Source organism: Silurus meridionalis, chromosome 13 (genome assembly GCF_014805685.1).
Source record: "Silurus meridionalis isolate SWU-2019-XX chromosome 13, ASM1480568v1, whole genome shotgun sequence".
Lineage (NCBI taxonomy): Eukaryota > Metazoa > Chordata > Actinopteri > Siluriformes > Siluridae > Silurus > Silurus meridionalis.
This window is the reverse complement of record NC_060896.1, coordinates 18,297,640-18,317,760: the sequence shown is the minus strand read 5'-3', so window position 1 is coordinate 18,317,760 and position 20,121 is coordinate 18,297,640. Positions and strand designations below refer to the sequence as shown.

Below are 20,121 nucleotides of genomic sequence, written 5' to 3'. Positions count from 1 at the left end.
TGAAAATGGTTTTGCACTTTTTTTATGTTAAATAATGATTTTCTTCAGATGGGACTGGGGGTCTAATAAAGATGGAGGAATCATGGATATCTACTAATACTAATATCTATTTTGGCACAAAACCAAACAATGCAAACCTCTGTTGGATAGCTAAAAATGAAAAAGAAATTTCACCTTCCAGCATGATAATAATGGCACAAATTAACAAAGGAATGCCTTTAGAAAATGATCAATGTTTTGGAATGACCCAATCAGAGTCAAGATCTAAATCCTATTGAAAAGCTGTGGAGTGACATTTAGATGGCTGTGGACAGAAGAATCCCCTGGAATATGATAGATCTGGAGCAAAGATGATTAGAAAAAAAAAGGCCAATAGCAAGTCACACTGATGGACAGTGCATGCCCGAAGCATACTACAAAATAAATCAAAGACCCTTTTTGAGGTAACACAATGGAATGCTCTGCAAAGGCCAAGTCTGGAAAAAACAGCAAGGTATAAGCCAAGCATCTGGTGATGTCTATAGGCTGACTTCAATCATCGACATCAAAGGATTTAAAAATGTAACTTAGTTATTTATTAAAATGAAGCTGAAAGTCTGCAGTATGAGGTCACTTTTCAAAAATTTAATTTCAAACCTATATAACAAGTCAAAACAATGACCTATACCTTATGGCCACTCACAGTGAAAGTAAATAATGCTAAGAATATTACAGTGCATGTCAAGACATGAAATGTATTAGACAATAACCAATATATTGATTCTTATAGACAGAATGTTGAATGCATGAAGAAATGGCCAGTTTATTGTGAGTTTTGTCACAATTGTACAAGTATAAGAGACAAACTTCTTGGGCTTTAATTTAAGTGCATGGGCTCTGCAGAAAAAAGTGGTGAACTAGATTGTGAAGAATTTGATGTATGCCATATGTTGGAGTATTTTTTAAATAGAAGCTTAGGTTTTTTTACCCTTATTTTTTGACAAAGCAAACTTTAGTTAATAAGAATTGCTCTGATTTGTTTTATGTATTGTATAGTCCAGATCAAATTTCTTATGCAGATTAATGGGTGTCCATAGAAAAAGCCACTTAAGTATAAGGGGTTAAATTGTATTCAGTGTCTCAGCTGATGTCCTGGAATGTCGCACAGTGTAATACAGCGTTGTTTTTCAGCATTTGTTTATTCCTAACACATATGCACAGACATCATCCTCCGTTTATACAGCGCTTTATTCGTCATAATTAAATCCCTACTTCTTTATAGTCGTTATTTTTGGAATTTTAAATATTCTCTGTGAAAGTCTTGGTTCCTGAACTAGTGAACGAGCATGAAGACATGTTTCTGTCAAGACACTACAAATCATTTCTATAAGTCACTTGGAAAAGGATGTCAGCTGAAAGCTGTAAAACTAAATAAAGTAATTAAGAGTTAAAAGTAAAATTCACATATAAAATTCATAACTAATAACAACTAATGAAATGTTTATATGCCAGTGTTAAAAATGAAAAATATATATATATAATTTTACAGTACAAAATGTATTTTTTACAGTACATGTTTATGTACTTATTGTGAACAGCAAAAGGAGATACTTGTTGAATTCTCGTACCCCTTATAAACATCACATTTAAAAACAACAGCTTTATCTGTTCGGCAAGCACGGACAAGGGAAACTAAGATCCATCAGGAAAAAAAAAAATGTTATGCTCTTTAATCAGACAGCATTCACTATTAAACTTTGTATAAGACTATAAGAGAGGCTTGAAGGAAACAAGTTATGAGACACAACAATTTATCTGTCAATCTTAAAGCTGCAGACATCACACACTTTTCCAACACACACTTAAATATCTAACCTGATCATCACAACAATATAACAATGATTCCAGAGTCATTTGAAATCGAAACCATATTTTGACATATATTTCGCCAGTTCTGTTTACACCCCCCCTGTGAGTGTGTCAGAGTGGGAGTAAACTGTGTACATACCTGCGATGGTTACCCGTGCCCATTGGCTGATGATGGAACCTGTGTCTGAGTGTGCCACGCACTGGTAAGTGCCAGTGTTTTGGGGCTGGAGAGAAGAGAGGGTGATTCTGTCAGGCTGCACCTCTACCCCAGGTAACAACCCCGGCTCCAGGGCATGACCTTGGAACAACCAGGTGACTGTGGCTGAGGCAGCATGCACCGAACAGTGCAGGTGAACAGTGCTACCCTGCTTCTGAACCACAGAGGCAGGTTGTGTGTGGAACAAAAGTGATAATGCAACTGAATAGTAGGAAGGGGGTTGGGGGACAAAAAAATAGAGAGAACAAACATAACATATATCAGCAATTTCACCATTGCTCAGAAAGAAGCAAAGTTTGATGCTTTGGTGTATACATGGACTAAGATAGACAGAGAAAATATAAACCACAATTCCAGATGGGGATATCCAGGATAACAATAAATATAGAGCCTCTGCTATCTAAAGCTGACTGTGTACTGACTGTAAAGCTAAGTGTGTGTGTGTGTGTGTGTGTGTGTGTGTGTGTGTGTGTGTGTGTGTGTGTGTGTGTGTGTGTGTGTGTGTGTTTGCGTCTATACTCACAAGGGCAGTTAAGAAGAAGGGTTTGGCAAATGCACAGCACAACAGACAGAACCTTCAGGCCTCTTAGGCCTTTGTCTTCCATGATGCTGCTTCACCTCAGGATGCTAACCAGGGGTCTCACTCACACACCCTTCACATGCACACCTGCCCTGAAAAAAAAAAGTTTATTAGACCATGTTCAACCCATCTTCATTTTTTTTATTTATAATGTAATAAATGACATCATTGCAGCTGTGGCATACCAACTACAAACACTTTCCTCGAATGAGTCACATTAAAACACTGCGCTGTATAGAACAAACAATATTTGTTTTTCTACATACACATTCGCTTGAATTTCTTTATACCGATGTCTGTGTGCGCTAGCCCTGGCTGCAGCAAATAGATATTAGCCACAAATTGAATTTACACCATCCTGCCCCAAAGTGACCCAATAATAGTGTGTTTGTGTGTATGTACATACATAAAATAATTAAAAAAGACACGAAACAACAAACTGACTTGTATTCTATACTGAATTTGGAAACTCAAGAGACCAGTAGTACTTTAGATTTAGCTATTAATCCCCGACAACACTCACAATACGCATCGTGACACATCCTTCTATGCATTCCTTCATCTTGGCTAGCCTTCCCCCATGAGAAATCTGCTACTCCTGTCTCCCACTGAGAGACTCTCCACATTCACACTCTGGAATTTCCACTTAGTCTCTTCCCTGCCCCTTTGTCTCACACAACTTCACTTGCTGTCTCCCTCTCCTAACACCCTCTCTGTGTTCCTCTCAGGGACTCTCTGCCTGGGATATATGCCATCATCCACTCTTAATATCACTCTCCTCTCGCAGTGTGTTGCTTCCTTACAGGCTCAATGTAGCCTGAAGTGCAGACATGGGGTGCTGGCTCACGCTCTCACACGCTCACACAGACACGCATTAACACACTGATGCAGAGAACCCAAACAGACAGACAAGAAAAGAAGTGGAAGGAACGTAATGAGAGGCATTCCTCTTTCCTTTTGAACTAGCAGCCACCCACCCCCATTCCGGGCTCCACCTTCTGTGTCAGGCCCAAGCTAATCTGACGGCTCTTTGATCACCCTCTCCTGGTTTGTAAGCGTGGTTTGGCTAGGGGGCTGAGGACAATAGCCTTCCAGCTGAGACATTCACAATGTGGATGCCATGGAGCTTGATACACAGGGCAGGTTGCTCAGCTCTGACAAATTAAAAAAGTGACACATATAGTTTCATCTGAAAGTATTGGAAGGGCAAAGCAAATACCTTTTTTTTTTTGCTATACACTGAAGAACTTTGGGTTTTGCTGTCAAACGATGAACATGAAATGACTTAATAATTTCGGCTTCCATTTCCTTATATTTACATCTAGATGGGTTAAACAACTTAAAACATGACCCCTTTTGTTTAAAAACACCAATTTTTCTAAGCGGACATTAGAACATGTGGCAGGTGTTTCTTGGTGCCTACATGCACCCTGTTAGACTAATTGTTAAAATAATTAATAGCTCCAAATATCTATTCCTGTTTTAAGTCCTGGGTTTCAACTGTGAAGACTGCACTTGTTGCAGAAAAAAAAAGAATTATATATATGTATAATAAGCAAGTCATTTTGAAACTGAGGGCAAATTTAGGAGTGCATTTCACCTGCTGAAGAAGAAACTGAAGAGAAACTACCTCAAACAAACAACTGAAAGAAGCAAGTTGATCTAGAATTTTTATCTGTCTTCTGATATTCATCTTCTGGTCTCAAATACAAACGTCTTCAGTGTATTCTAAAGTCTACAGTCCCTTTCTATAGTGCTTTTCTAAAGGGACTGTAGGAGGAATCATCATCAGAGCTATACAAGCATAGAAAGAGATGAATAAGCACACATGCCGACTTGCATACAATTCAGACAATCAGAAATACACACACACACACACACACACACACACACACACACACACACACACACACACACGTTCTTGTAACAGCAAAACCTCTACACGTTGTTCCTCTTTGTCTTCTACATAAATTATTTCATTAAATTTGTTTGGAGCAATAATCATTTCAGTGAACCCTGCGGAAGTTAGTCTACTACAGTGCAAGTCCAAATGCACTCTTTAAGTCAAATGCACACACAGACAAACACATCAACCACAAATTAACAGACACAGGAAAAAATAAATATTTTAGCCTCTTGCTCACGCCCACTGTCAAGTAGAGGGTCAAAAGGTCATCAGAGCATGAAGTGTCAGTGGGTGCCTGCTAGGAGTGGTCCAGCCCTATGAGGTCACGCTCCGGAAAAAATGGGTGTGGAAGAAAGTGTGGGTAAGAAACGATATCATGTTCTCACCACTAAGACCTGCTAAAGCAAACTGGTTTGGAATACTACTTTGGAATACAGGTGACACTAGCATCAAAAATATTAATCAGAATAAATGAGCAACCTGTGTTAGTTCTCACACAAAATGTTTTAAAAGAATGTGTGTGTAAAACCTGTAAGAAGCACATGTAGCTGTGCTGTATCTCCTCCATCCTATGAATCTAAGGGCAGTATTTCTGCTCTGCTGCATGTCCTGACAAGCTTTAAGCATTGCCCCTATCCCATCAGTGGAATCTGCTCCTTACCTCCAGAATAATCATATATAATTTCAATCATAACAAAAACCTGTTATTTAAAACCCTAGCCAATATTATGCATTCTGACATCTCACATGGATGTAACTGCTATGCAAACAAATGCACTTTACAGTGGACTAATGCCACCTGTGTGTACACTGTATACAGTAAGGAGTGGGTACAGAAAGTAGTGGCTCTTGCAATCTCTCCTGGCAATCTGGCGAGACGAGGAAACACAGAGGCATCATTCCTGCCTCTTATCTCCCTGCCTTTCTACTGACATCCGCCTGTAGGCAGTGGGCTCAGGGTAGGCTGATGCAGCACAGGATATCTGGTGTCATTCTTCATAGGCAAAGAGGAAAAGAGAGAGGGAAAGCAAGGGGAGCTGGATGCTGGTAGGAGATGCTTTCTGGAGCCTTAACACATGGATGTCAGGGGAAAAGATAAGGAAAGAGAGAGAGAGAGAGAGAGAGAGAGAGAGAGAGAGAGAGAGAGAGAAAACAGAGAAAGATAGATTATAGGGGTCTGTCACATGCCCATTCTCGTGTTTCTGTTTTGATGATAATCTTACATCCATCAAAAAATAAAAAAGCCTATTAGTAACAAAAGTGCAAAGTGCAAAGTGTAGCAATACCTGGACATGGATAGACCATTATGCTACCATTAAACTATTGCCTGTATTGCCAACCCTGCTCTTTAAGACACAAAAAGACCAACATCTGACTGTTGATAGCATTCCACAACCAGTAAATGTATAATCCAACCTAAATTTAAGGCCTAAACTGTACTGCTTATCACAGGAGGTGGTAGATGGCTGAAACATGGTCAATAATCAGGCCCCTCACTATAAGGTTTTTGAATAGCAAAAATATCTTTTTTTACAGTAAAGTAAAGAAGGTTTAGCCTGGCTGGCAATAAAATGATCCTTTTCTATGTAAATAATAAAACATTGGTAAATGACATTTAAATAAAACAAAAAATTTTCTGCACCAAATACATGATAAAACAGTAGATTAAGATTTTGTAGGTCTAATAAGTAGGTTATAAATTCAATCCCAGCACATCAAAGCTGCTTTTTCTTTCTTTCATAAACTTTCAAAAGCTCAGTTGGATGAATTAGATCATTCTAAATTGCCCTTAATAAGTATGTAACGGTACTTTTATTACTAATTATACTAATATATGTTTTATTATTAATATATTAATCTATTCTTATATTACTTATTAATCTATTTGGAAGCTAGTATAGTTTCTTTGCAACTGCATTTACACAAGCATATACAAATTAAATGTATGTTTATGTTTAATTAATTTAATTTTCTACAGGCTACTTTGTTCATAGCCACAGATTAATCAGAAATGCAGATATTAATGTTATGCTATTTTTTTCATTGTTTTCCATGTATATTAACTATGCATTATTTAGTCATAATTAGCCATTATTTGGAAATAAATAAAAAAGAATACACTATAATAAAATGCTCATCATTTATAAATGCACTTGTGTGCTGAGACAGCTCGGATGGCCTTCTATGAACAATGCGCAATCTGTTGTTTAAGGTGAAAGGTGATGCTTTCCCAGCATGTGTGGTCTTAGACTTAATACCTAAGCTGTGATATAATCCTTTTTAAATGTTAGATAACAGTAACATGACTTTTTTTAATCTTATGATCAAACTTATTTATCCCCTATAAAAAAGAAAATATTAGAATAAATCAAAGATGGCCACAGCCAGGTATTGATAAGCTGTGCATTATTGACATTATCAAACTATAGAAATTCATGATGATAAAAAAACATTCACTGCTACATTTAGCTGTGACTTTATAGCAGTTATATTTTTGTGTATTATTATTTATGACTTTTTAAAAGGATGGGTCTTGGAAACAAAGTTTAAAGGCAATTCCCAATGATCTAACAATAACTGGATCTAGCAACATCTGTTTCAGTTATTGCACATAATCCAATTAAATGCTAGTTTTTGCCTTTGCGACGAAGTTTTAGACACAATACAAGATAAAAACAAATATATATGTATTTTATTTGTATTACTGCCAGCCTGTATTATACAATACTACACACCAATTCCTTAAAACAGATTATGCAAATCTACCACATTATATCTCTAGTATAAAGCACAAAAACTGCATTTGACTTTCTCAGTAAGCCAAGAAAACTCTAAATTATACTGGGAAAAAACAGTAATAAAAGCACAATTTGAAGCACTCTAACTACATGCTACTGATTTGCTTCCTCTAGAACATAACTGCTGGAGAGCAAATGATGAAAACTTCCTCTATCTTCGTATATCCCGAATGATGCTAGAATAACACACTCCACGACCTCAAAAATCTCTGCTGCAACAAGATGAGCATTATTGCCTGAGTGAAAGCGCCTACCAGGGTGACACCAGGAAAGATAAACATTGGAAAAGGCCCCTGTGGGTTAGTGGCATCTGAAGACACCTGCATCCTTCTAAAGAAGAAGAGCAACACAACAGATCCATCCTGGATAAACATGGACAAATGAAAACAACAGGGAGCATCAGACTCTAAAGGGAACATTAAATAGAGATTAAAAGAGTAAGAAAGAGAAACAGAAAGAAATACTAACTTAATATTCCTAGGGAAAAGTATGATATAAATAAATTTGCAGATGTCCAAAAGCTTTGCAATTTAAACAGACGTGTGCAAAAGAGACATCAGCTGCAAAGAAAGAAAGAAAGAAAGAAAGAAAGAAAGAAAGAAAGAAAGAAAGAAAGAAAGAAAGAAAGAAAGAAAGAAAGAAAGAAAGAAAGAAAGAAAGAAAGAAAGAAAGAACAAGCTATGAGTTTTGACAGTCTGATCTGACATGCTGAAGATGTCTCTCATACTATACACTGAACCTGTCTGCACTCGTCCTCCCAGCTGCTGACAGAGGAGCTGCTACACACATTCCTAAGAGAAAGCAAAGGAGGGCAACAAGGCTGAGAAAGAAAATGGAAAACCAAAAGGTCACTAGACTAGAGCTGATATCACAAGAACACTACAAAAAAAGTGTAACATAAAACCAGTCGGGAGAGAAATGGCTCATGGGGAAGGAAGGCGCAGTAGAAAAGAGAGGATTAATCAGGATGTAAACACTTGCCAAGCCTCATCTCATTTCCCCTGTTAATAACAAACTAATGCGGTGTGAACTGGAAGTTCAGTCTACTGATGGTACATTTATATAATAGTAGAACTTAGTGACTTAATAAGCAATCAAGAGTAAAGAGAGAGAGAGAGAGAGAGAGAGAGAGAGAGAGAGAGACTAAAGTAGACAGAGTGGGGGACAGACAGTAGGCTTGTTGAGGCACCACCAGAACAAGCCTATAATTGGCTACTATTGGTTGAAGTTTGAGGAATGAAGGCTGCCTTAGGCCAAGCACGGGATGCTAATGAATGGAAATGCTTGGCCTCTGCTGGGCAACCCCTCTCTGATTAAAGTGTGCAGGCAGATTTTTTTAAATGAAGGGAAAAGTTTGACATGGCTTGAAGAAAGGCATAGGTGTAAGTCTAGCCACAATTAGGAATGATAAAAATCCCATCTTTAGGAATAAAAAAGGAAACCAATGCAAAGTGTTTTGACCAAATAGACTGAAATGACAGCTGTAGTCCATAGTTAGTTAGTTCATTAACATTATGCGTGTTTGGCTAAAGGTCATCACTCGGTAATTCCTACCTATGACTATGTAAAAAAAAAAAAAAAAAAGAGAGAGAAGAACACAACCCCTCAACTCGGAATTCTAATGTGGGACATCAAATCAACATGGCTGCTCACAATATAAATGTACATCACTCATCATAGTATTGTTGCAAATCACCTGCTTTGGCTCCCTGCTCTTCAGCACCAAAAAAGTTTCTCCTAACAATCATAGCACTGCAGCACTTCCCTAAACAACAGCAATCATTTTATGAACAATCAGATCAAGTATACCACTTTACTAGTTTATTAGTACTACATGTAGTGTAGAATTGTGTAGCAGAATTGCGTCTAGTGTCGTGAGTTTTATACTGCATCACCTGTTCTAAATGTTAAAAGCATGAAGCAGTTACTTTAAATACCTTGCCATATCTAACAATTGGCAATATAATTGGGGGCTTACTGAGCTACTAAAACTACCACATAGGTCATTTTGAGTCTTTCATACTTTGTAGGTACTGACTCTATATAAGCTTGTACTTACTGTGTACTGCAAAAGATTTTTGGTTTTTGCCTTGGATGTACTGAGCTGTCACAATGAACTTTAAAAACAAATGAACAGTTTCTGATACTTTAGGGAAGCTTAGTTAAGGTCAGGTTTATTTTCCAAAGACACTAAGGGTTTATAGTCAGTCTGAAGTCTAACACATCCTAGATATAGCCAATTAACTATCATGCCCAAACTTCTATCAGATGCTAATTTTTTGCAAAATTATCTTCAACCAATGCTACACTAAGACCATAATGGCTTGCGGTCTGTGGTTTGCATCATAATATGCACATGCTGGTGCTGTCATGAGATTGTTCTTGTACAGTGTAAAACCAAGTACCTGACAAACCTCCTCAAACTTGAGATAATTTCTCCTCATTTTAATAGGCTTATTAAAACCTTTATTGAAATTGTGGCCAAAATATTTTGCTCTGTTTAAATTTCAATCCCAACCCCTTGTTCAGGTGTTCATTACCGCAAAATCCTGCCATTGGTGTGAAAAACATGGCTAGTTTCTGACTGGTGGATCTATTGAAATGTTTTAAAATCTGCATGAAACATCTAGGGTGGAGAATTCACTGGCTCCAGAAAGTCTTGGATATTTTTATATATATATATATATATATATATATATATATATATATATATATATATATATATATATATATATGTATGCTCTAGTGTGGGCAGGATGCATCTTTCATACTTCACAGCTCTGTCCAAACCAAAGCACTAGTGGGAACACAAGTCTAATTCTCAAGCGAATTATAGCTGTAAGTACACACAATGGAACACTCAGTTGCTCGGATCAGTCACACTGAAATAACCTTCCATCATAATCCATAAGCAGTGTATGGAGTTGAACCAAAGAAAAAGTCTAAAAAACAATCTAAAAAAAGGTATTTAAGGTCTTTTATCTCTCTGACAAAGCACAGCCTTATATCTGAGTTGCAGGTGATCCAAGTTCCAGTGTGCATAGCATGAAGATGGAAGACACGACTATTGCTGGGAAAAAAAGCCAAAAGTGGCCCCTAGATGCAGAGGTTAAGATTCAACAAAGCAGTGTTTACCAAGTACAAACACACTGCTTTCCCTTCCCAGAGCTTTCCAGCCCAGACCTTTCCTCCCCCACCTTTCTATCCTCTAGTACTAGTGCATGGATCTAAAATGCACTATAGTGTAATAGTAACTCCTGATATATCTTGCTTAACCACAGACATAAAAACAGAAATTATGGTGTTTGAGGTAAATGCTGAAAAAGGAAGACGATGGTGAAGAGATAAGTGAAGTGAATCCGAAATGTTTCCACAACTCAAATTAATAGCAATGCTAAAAATCAACAGGGCCACAGTCTAGCCCTCTAGCCGAGTTCACATCGTTTAGAGAACTGGGGATTCGTAGGGGTGGTAATTTTGACAGAGAACAGGAATGTGGAAGACAGCAAAAATCAGAGGCTGTGCAAGCCCAGATGGGCTATAAAGGACTAGTCTAAGGTTGGCAATGTCAAACGCATCTGATTCATAGTTCATAGGCTATGGAATAACAAATGTGTGCGAGTGTTTGCATGTTTGAGTTGCCAGGGGGAGTCTGATTACTGACATTCCATGGGCTATGTGAGCAGTTAGCAAGAATAAAAAACTCACATTAAAGAAACCATGTTTTTTTTTTTTTTTACTCTTAATGTCGTCCTCTCTTAAAACATCATTCCAAAATTCAATTATCAGGCCAATCCTCTTCCATTACTGTATTTGACATGAATTGTTGATTATGACAGGATGGCAGTTACAATGATTAAAAGTTGGATCCAGTCCAAGGCTTTAGATTCAACCTCCCTGTCCCAGTTCTCCTTCTCTCTCTCTCACTCCAGGCCCCAGCTCTTCCCAATCTTCCTGGACTCCATCACCTCTTTTGTCTCTATAGTAACCAAGTCGACCATACAGCTACACAACAGGCTCTGCTCAGTCTCCTGCCGATAGGTCCCTGGCCCCAGACCAAAAGCACTCCAAGGGTAGAGACATATATTAAAAACTGTGCCTTGAAACATGTGGAAAGCAACAACAAGTTGACAGTGAGTCTCCAAACAGATAGTTCCAAGAAACAAAAGCTAGAAATGCTCACACTCACACAGGTAACTGTGAATTATCTGTTGAGCTTTCTTGTGCAGAGCATATAACTACAGATTGTTACTACAGAAGCCCATGAGATAAAATTAGCAAAGAGAACCACAATGCTACAAAGAGAGAATTAAATGTACCCTCGCCTTAAGGTCTGATTATTTTTTATCTTCATCCAACAGTAGGAAAAAAGTCTGAAATAAAAACAAACATAGTTAAAGAGGTTGAGAAGAACAAACTGCTCTTCTTCAGCTCACAATAAAAAATCATGCCTGTGAGGGGCCTCACTCAAGCTGCTCAGGCTGTCAAAATGTTTATCTGTTTAAACTTCTGACTCCCTGGAAGTGTAAAGGTCTTATAAAGCAAATTGGTCAGTGTGATTTCAGTAAGTCTAAAATATCATATCATAATAACATATAAGCCTTTCCATACTCATGCTGAAATCAAAAATCTATAGTTTATTGTATATTCACTGGAGTAGTGCTTGATGTGTGGGCAAAATATGGACATTGGCATTATTTTTAATAGCTTTCACTCCAACACCACTATATGACAACAGCAAAACCATGAAAAATAATGAACAAAGCTTTCAAACACCTTAGTCAAACAGTTCTGCCATACTTAGTCAAGAGTGTCTTTGACCTCCTGATAAAATATTAATATACAAGACATTTATTTGGAAGTATTTGGAAGATTCATACACAATATTAATTACTAACATTAACACAGTTCAATAAAGAGAGGATATTATTGAGCTAGCCTACAAGGTCCAAAAGCAGCTGCTGACTTAATTTATAGTGTTCTTCACTCGTTTCCAAATAGCAGAGTGACTAAGATCGAGTAATTAACCACTCATTATTGGATTCATAGGTGGGGGTATTTAGACGACGAAAATTGTAATATATGATTATTAGTTAAAATGGAAGAAAAAACTGTTGGTGGCACAGAAGTGGTTTATTCTCAAAAAAAGTGGGTAGGGTTGTGTACAGGAAAAGGCTAAAGAAAATAATCTTGCAATTAGGAAGTTGCTAGAGACAAAGACATCATTCTACATAGGTCTATCCATTTTTATATTCACTTGTGGAACTGAGAGCAAAAATAACAGTCTATAACTTCAAAAATGTTTCATCCAAACGACAATTCTCCATAGAAAAAAAATGCAACAATATTAGCACTGAGAAGAAAATAAAATGGTTGTTTTGGCGGCAATGTGCCCAGTCATCTCTAGTCATCCTTCCACTGTTTCCTGAGGGATAAATGAGGCCAAGCGCAATTCAACTTAACCCTGAAGGGGAAAGCTGAAGTTACAAAAATCTTTACCATGGCAAATTTAACCTACAAAGTTGAGAAACAAACATAGATAACTAGCCAGCTAAACTTATTGAACTTTATAATGTGACAGTGCTATAGATTTTCTAAAAGTGTGAAGCCTATGACCAGTTTTAGAGCTACTGTGTCTGTAGCTACTCTAACTACTGTAGTCTTATTTCAAATTAGTAAAAAGTGTAAGCATTCATGTTGACATAAATTCAAATGCTCAACTCAGGGTTAAGAACTGTTTCCATAATTCCAGAACAGTATTTCCATCTGAAATACCAGGTTACACAATGTTTGCCACACCTACAAAAATGACCATGGAAACTAATTTACAGTATTTGAGTGTTGTATAACTTTCCCAAAAAGGACCGATATAAACCTAAAATGGAAATTAATCAAATCTAAGAACACAAAGTAATAGATTAATGACATAAAAAGATAGATAACAGGCAGTTCTATAAACTCAATTGTTTTATTTAATTTGTTTTAAATATTTATATTATATATATATATATATATATATATATATATATATATATATATATATATATATATATGGTTTTCTTTGACATTACAATTAACATATGTAATCTCCCATATTTTAATAATTAAATGAAAATAAATTCACAAAAAATTATATGCAAACTAAAAATCATAAAGCTCTAATATACAGCTTTTTGGATCTACAGCAATATCATTAATTCTAAATTTTGACTAGCATTAAAATAGAAATTTCTGAAATATCACGTCTGCCTTTTAAAACACATTATATTGCCATGGGCCTTCAAAAGTCGGAAACAACCCCAAATGTCTCTATGCGCTGACAGCGTGGTTATGGAAGTCATTATGTACCTTAGGCCTCCTAATTATAGCAAACCGGAAACACACAGCCGCAGTTTTAAATTGATCTGCTAATCCCTGTATCTGTCATTAAAGCTTAAAGAGTGCTCTATACTATGTAATTCTAGTAATCACCTAAGAAATTTGTACTGTGGTATTCTTCACAATTTGGATTCAATTTAGAAAAGTGAGGACACTAGTATTAGTGACTCGAGATTGCTCAGTGTTACAGAAGTGTAAATAACTTTATTTTGCACATGGTTGTGACTGACACAGTTATTGTGCACTAGCAAAAGGAAAGGTAAATGGCTAACCCAACTGAAATCTTCCAGCATGCTGACTAAAGGATGAATGACAGGTGCTTTTGCTAAAGGAACTTTCTTTTAGTTAAAAGAGTGTACAAAACTAAATTATACCACATGATCATTTCCAGTGTTTTTTAAACATGGACTATATTGTGCATGTATTTTGTTAATCACAGATAAGGTAAGCAGAGGACTCAAAACTCCAAAACCTAGGTTCTCATTATTATTATTATTATTATTATTATTATTATCATCTTAACATTTTGCAATACACAGGTAAGGAAGCAAAATTATTGCTTGGCTAAATGCACACATGAACATGTATTGCGCTGCTCTGTAAATTTGTCACTGTATGCTTCAGCTGATTCTTTGACTAAAAGGGGAAAAACTTTCACAGCCTCAGATAAACAGCACAAGCACAAACTGATTTAGCCGTTCAAACTCGCTTTTATCCCTCCAAGGCCAGATACAGGATTAACAAACTGCATAACATCCGTGTTGCAATGAAGTTTGAGCCAAGGAGCTCCAAAATAAACTTAGACCGCGCCGTCTCTCTCTTTCTCTGGCGGACACACCCGGTCTGCCTCCCATCATTACACCGCAACATATTTATCATTCAATTTTACTATGCATTTTTTGTCCTGACTACAGCCCAAACATAGAACCAAAACCATCCCCTGAATCCACTGCAATGCTGGCATCCCTGTCCTGCTCTTGTCTGCCATACCCTAGCACACAAAATGACAATGCTTTACATTAAATAATGTGCAAAACAAGGGTATTCTTAGGAGTAAAAAGTCCTCTGTGAGCGCACTACACAAGCACACATTCAAATTGTCCACATTACATACCTCCCCAGCAGCCACATGTGTTTAGCATTAGCCAGAACACTCTAATCGGCCAAACATTATTCTAGCCCTTGTAATGGCACAGCAGTGTTTAGAATCAGGCTGTATGATAAGCTCTGGTATGCTAATGATTTGTTAATGCCTATACTTGGGGCCACTGATGGACGATGCCTTTGAAATCACAGGATGTAGCCCAGTTATCTGATTAATGGTTCCAGGTTTCAGTAACCTTACTTTACAAAAATCAAAACACACCAGGTTCTTTATGAGTTAGGTGCATCTGAAAAGATCAAAACAATCCATGCATACTGAACAACACATCATATACAATGTTTAAATAAATGTCTAACCACTATTTTGAACCCGCTGCTGCCTTCTTCCCAAGCACCCATCTACGTGCATCTTTAAGCACTTGGTTAATCACAGCCTCATTCCTCTGAACATTTCAGTCCAAATACATCCCCTATGAAAGAAAAGTCACTAGGGAACATTAGTGCGATAGGGGTGCCATTAGTCTACAGTGGCAGAAACAAAATAAACAAAGACCATTGAAGAGATGTTCGAGTTCGATATAACAGTATCTATTTCACCTGTTTACATATCTGCAGAATGATCAAAGAAAAAGAAACACAGATAATATCATTTTTGTCAAGTTTCTAAAAAAGAAATAAGAAAAATAAATTAATATAATATAGTATTAGCATGCAGTAGTTTCCAACTATCGCCATCTAAACAGTACGCTTTATATTGTGGTTCTGTCTATGTGCAAAATAGTTTTCAAAGAAAAAATTTAAATATGGATAAAATCAGGTACTTTTTTCTAATAAGTGGCTATAGACCTGTGACATTAAAAAAGTAGATAACCATAACACCCCCCACCCCCCATACTAAAAGTCTATTCATTTAACTACTGATGTACATATGAATAATATCACATATTCATTTTGTCCCAATTCACGTTACCATCTATTTCTTTTGGCAACTCAATTGAAGCATTAGGACTTTGTTCACAGATTTTGAGTCAAATTTATTTCAGTTTCAATTCACTAAATTCATCAGGAATTTTCATCGGAATTCCAGCGGGTCAAAAGTTTACATAAAACATTTTGACAGTCCCTTGAAATCTAAGTAATGCATTTTAGAAGCATCTGAATGGACAATTGTCATTAATAGGCATTAATTGGGAGCACACTTGTGACTCTAAAAGAGTCGGCTCTAAGAGCTCATATCTTTGTGCCCTGGATATCATGAAAAAACAATAAAAAACATTTTCAGAAATTAAAAAAAAAATTGTGGACCTGCACAAGTTCAGTTTCTCATTAGGAGCAATTTCCAAACAACTAAAGCAGGGGTGCCCAGTACGTCGATCCGGTCGATTGCGAAGGTAGTGTGGGTAGATTGCATGACATTAAAAAAATTTATATTTATTTTTATAGTAGGTAGATCATTTTGACTTGGTCATTTTATAAGGAGCTTGCATGCTGAAAAGGTGTGTGCAACCCTAAACTAAAGGTTCCACATGCATTTGTAAAAACTATTGTACAGAAAAACAAAAACAAAATCTTGGACCACACAGAAACTGGAATTATTTTTGTAATAATCACTGTATGCTGTATAACTGAAATTTCTATTCACTGGAGCTAAGTCTTCATCGCTGTCTGGGATGCACTGGGATGCAATTGTGTTCACACTATAAATGTTATTTGGCCATACACATCCCAGACCACTTCAAAATTAGCATCTCTCAACACCTGTGCTTGTGCTTACCAATTGGATGCATGTTAATTCCAGATATTAATGATGGCCACTGGAACAAAGGAAAAACTCAAGACCTCAGCCTAACGCTTTAAATAAAAACTTAGTCACCACAGGGTCTCCTGACAAGACGTTGATTCTAACCACACCTACAAGCAGAATGCTTTAAAGACAACAAATTGAAAGTCACACAGCTCTAGCATAAATCTTACAGAAATTTTGTGGGCTGAACTGAAAAAAAAAAAACATATCTGAGCAACGAGGTCCATAGACCTGGTGAGCTACATCAGCTTTGTTAGGAAGAATGAGCAAAAATTCCAGCACAGGATTGTGAAAAGCTTGTTAAAGACTAAGCCAGGAAGTTAAAAAATCAATGGCAAGAAATACAAACAAAATGTATGCACAGTTAAAATTAACCTGTGTTTTTTATAATGGCCAATTATGGAAATAAAGGTCATACCCAAAATGATAACACAGGGATTGCATGATTATATGACAACCTACAATGTTGTAAAAAATGAATTTAAAGATCTTTAACCTTCATGTATGTATTTTTTATGCAAATTTTAGTTTGTGTAGGTATATTCTCAATAATGCTGTGTTTATTTAAAACCAAAGTTTATGATATTACCTTGTGACTTTATGTGCTTGAGAATATCAAAGCCATAATTAATGGGCTTCATGGACTCATCCAATACACACACACACAGTATATCGCTATTGCTCACGATCATTTCATTTTTATTTATAATTGAATGCTACATTTTCGAAAACTATCAGTTTAACTTGTGAGGGAATCCATTAGCAAAAGTGTATTGCCTGTTTAAGTAGTCAAACTTTTTGTACTTTTTAAAGAGAAAGAAAGAAGACAGAACAGAGACAGAAGCTTCAAAAGAACACTAGCAGGTGGACTAATGTGACACAGAAAAAAGCTGAATTCTGTAACTTTTACAACTTGTAAATAATTATCTGTTTCTGACTTCCTACTTTCACCTATTTACTGAAACATGATGGCTTATATGAAAAAGGAAAAAAAAAGCTAAATAATAAGTAATAAATAATAAATAATAATCATTCCCCCATATAATTGATTCCACCAAAACATATATTTTGTCTAAATATCTTCCCACGTATAGATTTCTAACTTTTAACCCCACGAATTTACCAAATCATATTGTGTTGTTAATAGAGCAAAAGAGGATCTCGTTTTCTCTCTCTGTAAAGGAAGCACAGGGGGCTTTGTTGTGTGCCACTGATGTTTTCTTAACCTCTCTGATCAGACAAAAGCCACTCACATGCCACATGTAGGCATCCATTTACATCTCTTTGGGAGAGTTGTGTCAAAAGCAGTCCTGTTAGAGAGCTCGAACGGCTCCCAGCGCAGTTCGATTCCTTGCCTGAACCATAAAAGACTTTTAAAGCATAACTAAAACATTTGAAATTGTCCTTAATATCTGTGTTTATATTCGGCTGAATTGTATCGCAACTAATATCTTCAACATCTTTGTGTATTCTTGTCAAGACAGAGCAAAATTGAAAAGTTGTTTTCATCAAAAAAGAAATAAACACATAGATACCTTGTTAATGTATGACATACACCTTATTCCTGTAGATTAGTTTTTGCAGACTATATTAAAAACATAGTGTATGTACATGATTAATTACACATCTTAGCATTCCTGTGGCTTTTATGTATTATCATTATACTCTCACTATATTAACAGCCTTACTTTCAGTTCCACAGTACCACATCTATAGTGGCACAATCACTGACTTAAAGTACTTACAGTAAAGATACACTTTTATTATTGTTGCCACACACACATAATACTGACACCAGTTCCTGCAGGTAGCTTTAGAGAAATCTCCATAGCTTTCCATATCACCTATCATTATGTTTCATTCAAATTACTGTTTCTATAACATAAAAACCAGGCATCCTGCTCGTAGTCTAGTGATCTGAGTGATCAGATGTGGTCAAATAATGTTAACATTTATTATTATTGTTGTTGTTTTTGTCATTATTATTATTATTTTATTATTATTATTATTATTATTATTATAGATCTGTAATAATGTTTGCATTAATCAAAAATATTTGGGTTCCCATTTTTTTATAGTGTTGCCTACAATTAATGCAGCACAAAAAGAAAAAGACAATTTAAATACAATTTTCTAGGATCTACTCATTAGAAATTTAGAATTGAGTTTGTCAAGAAAACTCAAAATGTGTATATCCAGTCTGAACTGTTTACAACTGACTTTGATGTCGTCCTCACGTCATGCAGTACTAGATATATATATATATATATATATATATATATATATATATATATATATATATATATATATATATATATATATATATGTGTGTGTGTGTGTGTGTGTGTGTGTGTGTACATGTGTGTGTCCAAGTTATTTCATTGAGCATAAGTGCATTGGTTATAGATCATCACGCGCTACACTGTGTTGTCGCGGTCGCGCGCATGGCGCCCCCTTTACAGCCGAAGGAAAGGGTCTGTTCAACTCCGTACATTACAACCATTTACATAAATCATCCTTTTTACTAAAGTGTAGTGTGCAGCGCGTTTACATTAAATCGTTTGCAAACACCGCGGCCCATGAGCCTGCTCGAAATGTGTATTGCGTTGTCTGTGTGTGTGTGTGTGTGTGTGTGTGTGTGTGTGTTCAAGGCATGCAACCTGGGCAACCTTTTTTTCCCCTGCGCTTTTTTCCCACAAACTCTTACCTTCCGATGGAGGGAAAACCAAGCCAGATAAACACACTAGCAGCAAAAAGCATTCTGAAAGCAGCAAATCCGAACCGGTCCCTCCATTAGAGACGATATGCAAAGCAACGTGTGAAGGAAAAAGAAGCAGAAGAAACAGCAGAAGGAAAAGTTTTCTCTCTCCTCCTAGGTAGCCACGCTGAAGTTGAGAGATCAGCAGCGTAGCTCATGGAGTACAAAAGTCAACTATAAGGCGAAGTGAAGCCGAAAACCAAAACTCAACGTCAAAGTTGCTTACACGCAGCACGAGCTACACGCAGCGCTCCAGTTTAGTTTGTTGCTCATTCGCGTATTCCTGCCCCGTACACACTCTCTCTCTCTCTCTCTCTCTCACACACACACGCACGCGCGCACACACACATCCTCGAGGCGAGGATCGAATTGCTCAGCAAATCATGGCAGTCAAGGCGCAGGCTGGTCGTCAAACCAGGAATGTTCCAACCCCGCAAGCCCACAACAGGGCAGTGCCTGAGTGGAGAAAGGAGGGGTGCCCTTCAGCCACTGGCTTAGCAAACTTTCAGCAGCAAAGCAATATTGCAGGCCTCTTAGCCCCCCTTCTACACACACAAAGATATACCACAACACCATGTGTTTTTAATGGACTCTACTAAATATTCCTGTTGTCATTCGTGGTCCAGGAGCAAATGCATAGCTGAGCACGGTTTCTTTAAGCAAGCATGCATGCTGACAAGACACAATTACAAGGTGCAACATTGCAAAGATCCAAAATGTACTAGCAG

General features: G+C 36.8%; 1 protein-coding gene across 1 annotated transcript in view; it reads right to left on the bottom strand.

Annotated features, from left to right (window-relative positions):
- Window positions 1-19,845, bottom strand: part of cdon (cell adhesion associated, oncogene regulated) — a 36,902-nt gene extending 17,057 nt beyond the window's left edge. The window contains 3 exon segments of the mRNA XM_046864265.1: window positions 1,988-2,266; window positions 2,589-2,737; window positions 19,343-19,845. Of these exon segments, the coding sequence (XP_046720221.1) occupies window positions 1,988-2,266; window positions 2,589-2,670 (361 nt within the window). The 5' untranslated portion in view covers window positions 2,671-2,737; window positions 19,343-19,845.
- Between the last annotated feature and the right edge of the window lie 276 nt (window positions 19,846-20,121).